Source organism: Pongo pygmaeus, chromosome 5, assembly GCF_028885625.2.
Source record: "Pongo pygmaeus isolate AG05252 chromosome 5, NHGRI_mPonPyg2-v2.0_pri, whole genome shotgun sequence".
Classification (NCBI taxonomy): Eukaryota; Metazoa; Chordata; class Mammalia; order Primates; family Hominidae; genus Pongo; species Pongo pygmaeus.
This window is the reverse complement of record NC_072378.2, coordinates 83,490,082-83,503,314: the sequence shown is the minus strand read 5'-3', so window position 1 is coordinate 83,503,314 and position 13,233 is coordinate 83,490,082. Positions and strand designations below refer to the sequence as shown.

At 36.9% G+C, this 13,233-nt stretch overlaps 1 protein-coding gene across 7 annotated transcripts in view; it reads right to left on the bottom strand.

Moving 5' to 3' along the window:
* Nucleotides 1–13,233, bottom strand: part of LOC129038376 (cytochrome b5 reductase 4) — a 129,211-nt gene that overhangs the window by 22,393 nt on the left and 93,585 nt on the right. For 4 of the 7 annotated variants that reach the window (XM_054491312.2, XM_063666373.1, XM_063666370.1 and 1 more), the window contains one exon: nucleotides 6,378–6,542. In XM_054491312.2, the coding sequence (XP_054347287.2) occupies nucleotides 6,378–6,542 (165 nt within the window). Of the gene's footprint in view, nucleotides 1–1,413; nucleotides 2,018–6,377; nucleotides 6,543–7,731; nucleotides 8,397–13,233 lie in introns of those variants that run through there. The other 3 variants (XM_054491310.2, XM_054491314.2, XM_063666372.1) reach the window with 2 other exon arrangements.

The following is a 13,233-nucleotide window of genomic DNA, read 5'->3' as shown; positions in this document are numbered from 1 at the left end:
ATTACATATAGCGACTAATAGAGAGGAGATTCTGTTGCTTGGGACTGGAGAGAGAAAAAAGAAGAGGCTTAGAAAAGATGAGAAAGATGTTGGCTAAGTTAGATTTGATACATCGCAAATGAACTAAAAAAAAGTGGTATATGGTCTCTTTTTATATTAGTCCATTTTCACACTGCTCTAAAGAACTACCTGAGACTGGGTAATCTATGAAGAAAAGAGGTTTAATTGACTCACAGTTCTGCACGGCTGGGGAGGCCTCAGGAAACGTACAATTATGGAAGAAAGCAAAGAGGAAGCAAGGACCTTCTTCATAAGACAGCAGGAGGTGGGGAGGAAGTGCCACACTTTTAAACCATCAGATCTCATGAGAACTCACTTACCATCACGAGAACAGCATGGGGGCAATCACTCCCATGATCCAATTACCTCCCACCAGGACCCTCCCTCAACATGTGGGAATTACAATTTGAGAGGAGATTTGGGTGAGGACACAGGGCCAAATCACCTCACTCTTAGATGGAAAAAAATAAGTAGGGGGAAGGCATGAAGCTAGAAAAAGTTAGCTACCGGGGAACAGTACCAGTCCAGACAGCTAGATTCCTGTCTTTGTGAATAATGATGATGGTGGAATTGGCTACAGAAGACAGAGGCACAGGAAAAAGTGATAGTGTTCAACCAGCCATTTGCACACAGGAAGCTTCACAAGCTGGGTGTCTGTAATTTGGGGAATATTAATATTGTGTTCCTCTTGAGTATATTATTCATTCAGCAAAGATTTAGCTGTTTACAAAATCATTTACAGAGAAATTGGAGACTCTTTCAATCCCCTATTTCTGTGAAAACATTGCAGCTGTACTAAGACTGAAAAATCCTAGTTAGCTTATACAGTAGCTACCTATGCATTCAACAGTTTCCTCACGAAAAGCTCACAATGACTATCCTTGATACCCTTTGCTGATCTGAATCTGTGAAAGTATTTGACAGTTGCACAAAGCAGCAGGAAGAGAAAATAAGTTGCCCACATGCAAGAACCTAAGAGGGCTTCCTGCTCAACCACCAGTTGTGGAGAAAGCAGCCAACCAGGGGAAGAACCATTCAAGGCAGAATGTTCCTCATTTTTCCAGCTGATTTAGATGGACTAAAGAATTAAAATTCAACCCATTCCAAAGCACCAAATAATAACTTTATGCTGTGGAACTAGACACTATACTTTCATTCTGTTTCCTAATGTCTTTGTTTTTGGCTAAGAATAAAAATAGCCGTCAAGGTTCCCTCTCTCAAGCTCTGTTAACACACCTAGTCCAAAGGTGCATGTGTGTCATGTCTCTAATATATTTTATTGCTGCCTTTTAAAATTCCCCTTGAGACGCTGGCCCAATATTGTTGCATTCAACCACATTTCTACCACAAGGATTAAAAAGAACTTAAGTATAATTTTATTCTATTCTGCATCAATGCCATACACACACAAAAAAATGTTTGGATCACTTAATAAGTTATAACATTCTATGTTTTAACATTAATAACAAGGACATAAATGATCATTTCCTGAGTTAACAGTGCAAGGTAAAATTTAATCTGTATTGCTAATAAGACATTTTACAGCACAGAAACATGATCGAAGTGATCATTTACTTTATCATGTCATAAAACACAAGTGCTTATTGTAGAACAGTGATATAATTTAAATGGCAAGGAAATTTGTGATTCATAACAAAGAATCCTGTATGTATTTGTTGCCATGATTAACTTTCCAGGTCAAATATCAGTAGTAAAATAAGTTATGGTACAAAAGAAAGCCAAGAAGTTACCTATACTGAAGGAACATTTGATTTCATTTAAGAAACTGAAGGCTGGATTCTAGTTAACCTTTTATTATGTACAAAAATGTTCTCTTAAAAAACCCTAAGCAATCACAAATTTAGATAAACTAGTTGAATAAAGGACAATGACAGCTCTTCATTATGCTGTAAAACTATGGATCTCATTTTTGGAAAAGTTGAGATCATGCAGCAACCTGAAAAACAAATAAAAAAGCACATGTTTCTTAGGGAAAATGCTTTAAAATGAAGAAATAAGAGCAGTTTACCACCATAATCATGATACTTTTTCATTTTCCCCATTCACTATGCAGTTTTTTTTTTAATAAAAAAACACTATCACTTCTTAAAAAATTAGTGATTAGTAACTCCTAAATATCATGAAATATCTAAGCAGTGCTCACATTTTCAACTAGCTCATAAATGTCATAATTTTAAAAAACAGTTGCAATCAATATCCAATTAAAATTTACTCATTATGACTGGCTGTTAAGTCTTTTAGGCATCCTTTGATCTATAAGATCCCCCAGACCCCCACTCCATCCTGCAATTTGTTGACAAAAATCAGAGTTTTGTTGAGTCTCCTAAAACCTTCATTTTTCTACATCCCTGTGGTATTCCTTAATAGTATGTCTTTACATCCTCATATTTTCCGTAACTTAATAAATGGATCTAGAGGCTTGATCAGACACAGGTTCAAATCTTTTTGACAAGACTATTTCATAGGTAATGTTACTCTATCTGGAGGCATGTAATAAATTGTTGCCTCTCTTTTTGGATGCTAGCTACCATTATGATCTGTGTATAGATCCATTAGTTCATTAAGCACTGCAACTGGTGATATTCTACTTCTGTCATTCTTTATTCATTAATCAGCTGAGGAATCCTATAAAGAAAAATGTCTGCTCATTTATTACGTGATTATTCAGTAGCATGGCTCATATAACAAACGGAGAATAAATGTTTGATTTTTTCCCCCTTTATTCACCAGTTTTCAAAGAAAGGAGTTGATTCCCCTACGATTCTATCTTCATTCTCCCCCTACTGAACAGGAAAAGCAGAAATACTGCGTATTATTCAACTAGGAAAATAGTATAATAACTACTTTTTTTTACCACTTACTCTATTTTAAATGTAGTCACTTTGCTATGCACTTCACATGCTTAGGTATTATTATTTATTCATTTTTATAGATAAGTGCACTAAAGCTTAGAAAGGTTAAGAACTGCCCTAGGACACCCAGCAAATGATTGTAAGATGCTTGTAAGTGGTAGACCTGGGATTTAAATCCCAGCTGGCAGCTCCCAGAGGGCATACACATACTCACACAAAGGGCCGGTAGGGCACAGGAGGTGAAGCCAACACAGTGCAGCAGTAAAGCCTCTCAGTATCTGGGCCCACGCTACCATTCCATCCTGTTCTCCCAGAAAAGCAGCTTCACTCTAGGCAAACCAGTCTAGTCTTTTGTATAAATCTGCACCCCTAACGCATCTTCCAGTTCTCTCTGCCTATACTATCCCCTTCTCCATCTCTCTTGACTGGTAGGTTTTAGTCCACATGCAGTGCACATGACTTTTTTGACCATGCAGCTCCTGTCTCTCCAACACACACATCGCTAGGTAAAAGTAACCCATCTCTCCCGGAATTCCCGTAACATCTTGATTTTATCTCTAGTAAGATATTTATGGTGTTCTGAGTCATACTTTAGTTATCAGCAGGTGCATTTGTTTCTACCACTAGATAGTGTGGTCCTTGAAAGCAGAGACTGTTTTACTAATCTCTGTAATGAAGTGCATATTTAAGGGATAAAGAACCATTATTGGCCAAGTAATGATAAGCTGCTTATCTATATTTTTAAAAAAATAGGTTTCTGAGTCTTTCTCTGTTATCATACCATACAAATTGACAAATGTTCACCAAATATGGAGAATATGTCTGGGATGGCTATATTTTTAATATAACCTATGTAGCAGACATGAGATTAACTTTGGAGCACTCTAGGAGTGGACATCACAAGAAAGACTCATTTTTCAGAACAGCAAAAACTATAATAAGAAACCCATATAATTGCCAATCAAGAAAAATACACATCCATTAAGATGATGAGGATAAGGAAACCAAAGAAATGAGTCCTAACTGAAAGTCACAAGGGCAGCTACTATGAATTTTAAGTACTGATTTGAATCAAGTTACATCTCAGAATGCAACTCTATGCAGCATGTTCAGAAGTGAGTAATAGCAGGAATCCACATGTAATGAATGATTAATAAATACTCCTGAGAAACTCTGGGTAAGCCAGTTAGTACAGCATTGAAAGATTGGCTCTGAGGTAAAACTGAGGAAAGAAAGCCATATAGGTTCTGGTCAATTTTTTTCTTTTTTTGAGACGGAGTCTCGCTCTTGTTGCCCAGGCTGGAGTGCAACGGCGTGATCTTGGCTCACTGCCAACCTCCACCTCCTAGATTCAAGCGATCCTCCTGCCTCAGCCTCCCAAGTAGCTGGGATTACAGGCGCCCACCACCATGCCTGGCTAATTTTTGTATTTTTAGTAGAGATGGGGTTTCACCATGTTGGCCAGACTGGTCTCGAACTCCTGACCTCAGGTGATCCACCTGCCTTGGCCTCCCCAAGTTTATGGTCAATTTTAAAAATGCAAAAATGATTCTAATTATTTAAAAGTATTATTATATTGCAATCTATAAAGTACTCATTGAGATACTTCTAAAATAGCAGAAGCAATACAGCAGAAGACAGTACAGCTCTTAGCCTTTTTTCCTAAAAAAAAAATTTTTATATTCAAACTATGTTAGTCTTCATTGTAATTTTAATAGTTTTGCTTGAGCTTTAAAAGAGCAAAAGCTTACACAGAAACTTGAAAAATCTTTTTAAGTTGAGAGAGTTTAACTAAAAGAACATTTTTCTTAAAGCATTAAAACAGAAATATATTTAATTAAAAATAAAATACATTTTAAATATGACATGAAGAAAAAAGTTTTTAAAGTCTTTATTGATTGGGGGGTCAATCTTTTCTATAATTAAAATTTTAAATAAAAAAGCAAGATATAAGATTATCTATGAGGACTAAACTCTGATTTTTTTTTTTTTTTTTATCTTGCCCAAATTCCTATCTAAGGGGTCTGGGAAGTCATGCCCTACAAACCATAAATTCTCATCAGATGGGTTTTATTTAACCCCACATATCGTGACTTACTTTCCAACCTGACTCTGGCATAACATTACGAGACAAGGAAGAAAATAAAAATATTTTACCCCAAAACATGTTTCTTTGCCATATCTTGAAATGGCCCTGCAAATCTGTCCCTTATGGGGGAAAATTTGCATCTGTAAAGAATCCTATTAACATAGCTAGATCTTTTTCTTCCAGGCCAGCTCAATCCTGAAGAGGTTAACTAAGAGTCTAGTACCTTTTAAAGGTCTGAACAGGAAACACTGTCATCTATTATCTCTAAGGGCAGCCACTGTAAGACTTCAAAAGAACCTTGGTCTCCACAATCTTTTATCTTAACCTGAACATTCCCTTTCTATGGATCTCAGGTCTTCAGACAAACTCAACCAATCGTCAACCAGAAAATGTTTAAATGTTTAAACTTACCTAGAGCCTGGAAACCCGTGCTCCCCCCCCAACTCAGCTTTGAGTTGTCCTGCCTTTCTGGACCAAACCAATGTATTTCTTAAATGTATTTGATTGATGTCTCATGCCTCCCTAAAATGTATCAAACCAAGCTATGCCCTGACCACCTTGGGCACATGTTCTCAGGACCTCCTGAGGGCTGTGTCACAGGCCATGGTTACTCATATTTGGCTCAGAATAAATCTCTTCAAAGATTTTACAGAGTTTGACTCTTTTCATCAACATCTAGAAATGTTAGGGTTAGTCACCTACTAAATAAGAATAGGGCACTTAAAACAGCCATATTTTGAAATTATCTAGAAATCCAATAGGGGCTATATTTAACCAAATATTTTAAAGTGCCATTTTAAAGCTAAATCACATCAAGATGAATTTCAAACAGGATCGCCACTACCACTGATTTTTCATGATCCATGCTTCAACTATTAGTCTTGCCTTATTTGTGTTCCAGTCTTCCCTTTCTGTCTTGCTGCTTGGCTTTTGATCACATATATTATTTACTAACTTTCACTCAGCTACAGAGAATGAAGATCAAAAGCTACAAGGAGATGAACATTCCTTATTAATTACTATATATTATGAAGCTTTGATGGAAGAAGAGGTTGGGCCTAATGTCCCAAATAAGATTGTGGCACCAATCTTGTGAGTGTAACCATACTGGCAGCCATCACCAACAGAGAACACTGACTGCTGGCTGTAACTTACTTTTGTGTTTTATCTAACAATATGCATAATCCTGGCCTCCAACTCAAACTATATGAAGATTTAAAGACTTTATTATTTTCTAAAACTGTAATATTATTAAAGTGCAGTTTCATATAAATAGGAAGAACTGAGAGATGCTTGTTATGAAAGATCTTTATTTCAGTGTTGGGCAGTCTGTTTCCTACTACACTGTTACTCACCTTACTCCTTGTTCTGTAAATGGCACTGGTCCACAAATGCAGACGAGAACTTTGGATTTGTCCAAATTTCTTTTCAAAAATTCAGAAAGAAGAGCTGGTGAAATATGTCCCTGTTTGCCATTCCATTCAGAAGTAGGTGCTGAGAGAACAAATTCAACATCCAGTCTAGAGAAAAGAAAAACAGTTTTTTAAAGTTTATTATTTTAAACATATTATTAACATGTTTCAAGTTCAAGAATATATTTCTCCCCTAAAAGAACAATTTAATATATAAAGATACACTTGCTCGAAAAACACTGAAAAAAATTGTAAGATTTAACAAAAACATACAGGTAAATCTATATTTACTAAGCATTAGCTTTTCCTATAGATAAGGAATGTAATTTGGCATTTTTTTTTTTTAATTGAACTAATTATCCAAGCATGGTAGCTCACACCTGGAATCCTAGCATCTTGGGAGGCCAAGGTGGGAGGATTGTTTGAGAACAGGAGTTTGAGACCAGCCTGGGCAACACAGTGAGACCTAGTTTCTACAGGAAAAAAAAAAACAAAAAAAAAACCTGTTTAAACTTAGCCAGGTGTGGTGGCATGTGCCTGTGGTCCTAGCTATTTGGGAAGCTGAGGCAGGAGGATCGTTTGATCCAGCGAGCTATGATTGCACCAGCCTAGGCGACAGAACAAGAACCTGTCTCTTAAAAAAGAAATTAATTAAAATATATAAATGAAATAGAGATCCCAAGAGATCTCAGAGAATGCTACATTTCTATTAATAATCTACTAGTATTGAAAAAAAAAGAACAAATATTGCATGTTCTCACTTATGAGTGGAGCTAAACCCTGTGTACATAAGAACATAAAGATGAGAACAACAGACACTAGAGACTCCAAAAGGAGGCAGGTGTAGGGAAAGGGGCAAGGGCTGAAAACCCTCCTAGTGTGTACTACGTTCCTTGTCTAGGTGACAAGATCAATAGAAATCCGAATTTCAGCATCACGCAATACACCCTTGAAACAAATCTGCACATGTACCCCCTGAACCCAAAATAAACAATAATAATATGCTGGTATAAATCACAGTAAATAGCAATTACCAGTGACACATGCATTTTAATCTCTGGCTCAAACCTCTCCAGTGATTTGCAGATCCTTACAACCAGTTTGATTAAGAAGCCTATTTGACTTCTTACTGTCACTGTCTCAAAGGCCCTCAACCTCAACCTCATGATCTCTGTAACTGGCACCACAGTCTGCTTGGTTGTACAAGCCAGAAACCTGTGATTTATCCTGGGAACCTCTCTCTCTCTCACCCTCCATATCCAATTCATCACCAAGTCCTGGCTCTAACTCTGTTTACCTTTCAGCCTTCACTGCCATAACACTGCCTGTTCTCTTTCTTCTTTCTGTAATGGCTTTACCACTCCCATTCTTCAGTTTTCAGCTCAAGCATCATTTCCACAGGGAAGTATTGTGCCTCCACAAGGTTGAGGTCCTTTGTTTCATGTGTTGTAGCAATGTTTTCTTTTTCCTTTTCTTCATAGCCATTTACTTCAGGTTTTAAATATGTGGTCACTAAGCTGATTACCTATTGTCTACCTTCTCTAATAGACCCTAAACTCCAAGAGAACAGGGGCTATGTCTGCTTTGGCTATCGCTGTATCCCTAGAGGCCAACACAGGAGGCACCCACATACTATGGAATGAAACAGATGAAAGCAAAAAGGTACAGGATTAAAACAAAGTCTCACAATGTAACAACAGACTATTTCTTCCCATGGGCTTAGTAATCTATTATACAAATTGCTAGTGAAAAGCCACAGTAAATTCAAAATTCTGTGTTGTACCTGCTCCGTCTGCTCTGTTTTAGCAAACAAAATTAATTCTTACCATTTCAATAGCATCAAATCGAAAGCAGTTCTAGATGTTCCAGTGAGTAAATGAGTAGCAGGAATTCATGATACATTAATTTCAACCACATGAAAAAGCTGAAGTTAACAGCTTCTCTTGTGAGGGGACAAAGGAACTAAATACGAAAACAGAAACAAGGTAAGGCTGGTACAGCTGCCCTCACATCGCTGTGCCTCAGCTGGATTAAGTTTCCCAAGAACTGAGGAGCCTGGCACAAGCAGCACTGACCAAATAAGAGACCAAAGAAGAGCACCAGCAGGGGCTAGAGAACCAGCCTCAGCTCTCCACACAGACTCCAGCAGGGGCTAGAGAACCAGCCTCAGCTCTCCACACAGACTCCAACAGGGGCTAGAGAACCAGCCTCAGCTCTCCAGACTCCAGCCTCTAGGTCTTTCCATTTGTGGAATGAGGTTGGGAAATGAGTAATCTCTTACATTTCTAATATTCTTTGATTTTATATTAAAAACCCCTACAAAATTATGTTTTATTTCTTATCTTCAAGCTTCCCATTTAGGATTAGCAGCAATGCTAATCCACTCTATAGCCTCCCCAAAGGCTAATCCACAAAATAGCCTCCCCAAAGATATTCGCTAACTTATTTTTACCTTCCGAGCACTTAAAACTAAGATAGTTTTAAATAACTTCAGGATGTGATATTTGCTTACTGCTTCATGAGGACAGGGTCCTCTGTCTTGTTCAGTACTGTATCCAGGCCTCGCTCAATTAAGCACACAAAAAAATGCCTTTTGAATAAAGAAATGTATTTACAAAGAGGCCATGTTGGCTAAAAATAAAAATTGTACTTAAAAGAACAAAGCCATGTGCTTTTTTCTGGGATCCATAAAATTACACATAAAAATGTATATGAATTCATAAGTGCATTTTTCTGGAAAAAAGATCCATAATCTTTCTTTCATCAGATCAAAGGGCCAAAAGCAGCCATAAAACCACTGTCTTAAATTTCCAATTATACATAGATATTTGAATAAAATGTGGAAATTGTCCTGTTAAATTAAAAGATAAAAGATGGTCTCCTGTGGCTCTATTTCAAATGAGCCTATCACTGCAATAAAATTGCTAAACTAATACTGAAGTTTCTGTAGTCTGCCATAAGTACCTAGACATAATTTTTCTTTACTGGGATGCTTTATAAAAAAGACTAATCAGTGATATATTTTCTGCAGGTATCTACTAAATGGTGATAAGTAACAGATCCTTACATAAATGGTATAAACTTCTCATGCATTTTGTATTTATTCACATAATGGTCCCTTGACTATAATTTTACACACTCAATGGAAAAGGTGAACAGAAAGCATGGTTGCAATTTAAGGATACTGTAAAGAGGCTGTTATCCTGCTTATCTCCTTTTCATAGGCTGAAAAAAGAGCTTAAACTGGAACAGGAGCATTCCCAAGTTAAGACTCAATAATTCTTTAATGAAAGATTTTTTATATCAAAATATAGGTAATTCCTGTGGAATACTCTCTCCTGGGTTTTCTGAATGAAGGTTAACTTACTGTCTAAAAAATTACAGCTTTGAGATGCTGGAGACATATGGGGGCACACAGTAAACATCCTGAAATTCCTTTATAATTTAAAAAGTGCCAGAAGGGGTTGGGACCCTTGAAAACGTCACCTGAAAATAAATTCAGATAACCCATAAAATACAAAGTAATATGAAAGAGGGAGAGAACAGACCTGCTTCTGATGAGTGCCTATGTGATCTCAAACGTCAATCTAAGTAAGCTTGTCAAAAATTTTATTTTAAAGTAGGCTGATAATGATCTGAGATGACAAGTCTTGAAATACAAATGTATTCATTTAGTCTAAATCATTAGCAGTCATCCAACGACTTATTCTCTCCTCCTCTAGCCAATCAGCTTCAGCAATTTACCTCCTTCACTTTCTCACACAAAGTCCCTTACCTTCCCATTTTTACTGTCACAACTCCAGATCAGGTTCTTATATCTCTTGTCTAAAATATTACATTAACAGCCTTAGCCCTTAATCTATTTGATATACCATTGCCATATTAGTTCCCCTAAAAACTCTGATACAACTTTGCAACTTTTTTGCTTAAAAGTTTCAGTGATTCCTCACTGCCCACATATTGGTATTTCAGAGTACTTGGGGCCCCAGCTTTTCCTGTTTTTTTTTTTTTTCCTAGCTAAAGAAAATGCCTGCAACTGTAGTAAAAATTGCTATCTGCTCACAGGGAAAAAAATCTCACAAAACTAGGAATCAAAATTAGATAAAACATATATAATTATATATGTTTCCATAATTACATGGAAACATTTCTTAAAATGAATCTAATGAAACACTAGTATGCCTCCAGATGTTAGTAGTTATTCCATGAAAGCAGGCTAACTCAAATAAGTCTGTGACATACTGGGTTAAAAAAAGTTAAATATATTTCCTTAGAATTTTAGAAAGCCTTAAATATGCTAAGTTCAGAGTAAATCTTCAAGAAGGCATATACTGTTTCCCAAATTTATTCAATCACAGAGTCCATTCCGGAGAACACATTAACATTTCAAAGAACACATTCCAAGCAACACAACATCTGAGGAACATCTCCTGGAAGAAACCAAAAGTGCTATAAGGCTCCAGATTAGTGGGCTGCATATCTGTGTGCATAAGAGGCTGGGGAAAAAGAAACAATTTCAGATATACTGTTCAATTTACTTCTGCTTCTGGCATCATCAGCTTTTGCTATCTTAAATGGAACTGCCACATTGCTAGTCCCAATACTGACATCAGAAGACAAAAACATATAGTCCACAGAGCCTGTCAGCACTACAGGGAGATGAGCTGCAGAGTGTCACTGTGCCTTCTTCCTATGTCTATCTGATATATAATATTTACTTCACATATTAATTACATTCAAGGTCTTTCAGCACCTGATTTTAGCCTATCTTGTTTCCTCAATTGTAAACAAAAAGGATCATAAATGATAACTATTAAGATTCCTTCTAAAACTGATATAAGGTTTAATGGGTTTATTTTTAGTTATTCTGCATCATTCTCCTTCATGCACAACATTTATTTCAACAAAACAACTCTACTCTGTCATTAAAACACTAGAATATCCTGGTCCTCATGTCTTATGGAATCCCACTACCCAAATTTATTTTCCCGCTCCAAGAAATGCTAATCATTTCCCAAAGCCCAGCTCAAAAGCCTCTTCTTCCATGAAGCTCTGATATTCCCACCCTCATAAAAATGGAATAAAATTCTTTTCACTAGATATCTATGGTATGTTTTTTGTTCCTCTCAAGGCACAGACTTCACAGTCACTTATGTACTTCAGAACTTCACCACCATTAGGGTAGTCTTACTGATTTCTTATCCTTTTGTAATGTCAAGCACATTTTACAGGGAGTGAGCACACAAATGTTTAAAGTGATGTAAATGGTCTTCTATCTTCTATTGGTGCATACAAGTGGGTAAATAGTCCCCTTTCCTTTGTGACCCATGTCCATGCTGCTTAGAATCCCTTTATTTCCCCCTCTCTTTTGCCCCAACTAACCTCCCAATCCACTCTAGTGTAAAAATAATGACACTAACAACATCACTGTTAATGACACTGTCAGTGTTAATGTCATCATCAATGACAATGTAGGCTGGGTATAGTATTCTCTGCTAAGTGCTTTCATTTTCAGAGGCTATTTATCAAAATGTAACAGATGCTGGAGAGGACGTGGAGAAATAGGAACACTTCTACACTGTTGGTAGAAGTGCTAATCTGCACATCCTAGAAAACAGTGTGGCGATTCCTCAAGGATCTAGAACCAGAAATACCCTTTGACCCAGCAATCCCATTACTGGGTATATACCCAGAGGATTATAAGTCATTCTACTATAAAGACACATGCACATGTATGTTTATTGCAGCACTATTCACAATAGCAAAGACTTGGAACCAACCCAAATGCCCATCAATGTTAGACTGGATAAAGAAAATGTGGCACATTACACCATGGAATACTATGCAGCCATAAAAAAGGGATGAGTTCATGTCCTTTGCAGGGACATGGATGAAGCTGGAAACCATCATTCTCAGCAAACTAACACAGAAACAGAAAACCAAACACCGCATGTTCTCACTCATAAGTGGGAGTTGAACAATAAGAACACATGGACATGGGGAGGGAACATTCCACACTGAGGCCTGTTGTGGGGTGGAGGGGCAGGGGAGGGATGAATTAGGAGAAATACCTAATGTAGATGACAGGTTGATGGGTGCTGCAAACCACCATGGTACATGTATACCTCTGTAACAAACCTGCATGTTCTGCACATGTATCCCAGAACTTAAAGTATAATAGGTATCAAGAGCCTTAAAACACTTTGACCTAATGATTCTTCTTTATCCTGAATAGTTAGAGAGGTACTGAACAATTTCTAGTCACTATGTCAAATAATAGAGAATTGGTTAACTAAATTATGGTATGCTCACATGACTGAACACAATGCAGTTATTAAAAATCATGGTATACTGCAGGATTTACTAACTGGCACAACTGGCACTTTGGGCTGGATAATTCTTTGTTGTAGGGGGGCTGTCCTGTGAATTGTAAGATATTTTGTAGCAATCCTGACCTCTACTGACTAGGTGTAACACCTCTTCCCCCAGTTGTGACAATAAATGTTTCTGGGGTGGCAGAGTTGCTTAAGGTTGAAAACCACCTGTTGAAAATATTCTTTATGTAAAAAACACACAATACAATAAGTAGAAATGTAGTTATAAAAATTATAGTTAGTATGACTACTTTATTTTAAATATACAAAACAAAAAGGTAGGTATGCATATGAATAGAAAGATACAGACCATAATGTTAATAATTGTTCTTTGGGTGGTAGGATTATGGGTGATTTTTTTCTTACACCTTTTCTATATAAACATGTATTAATTTTATAAAGAGAAGGGAAAATCAACAAATGCT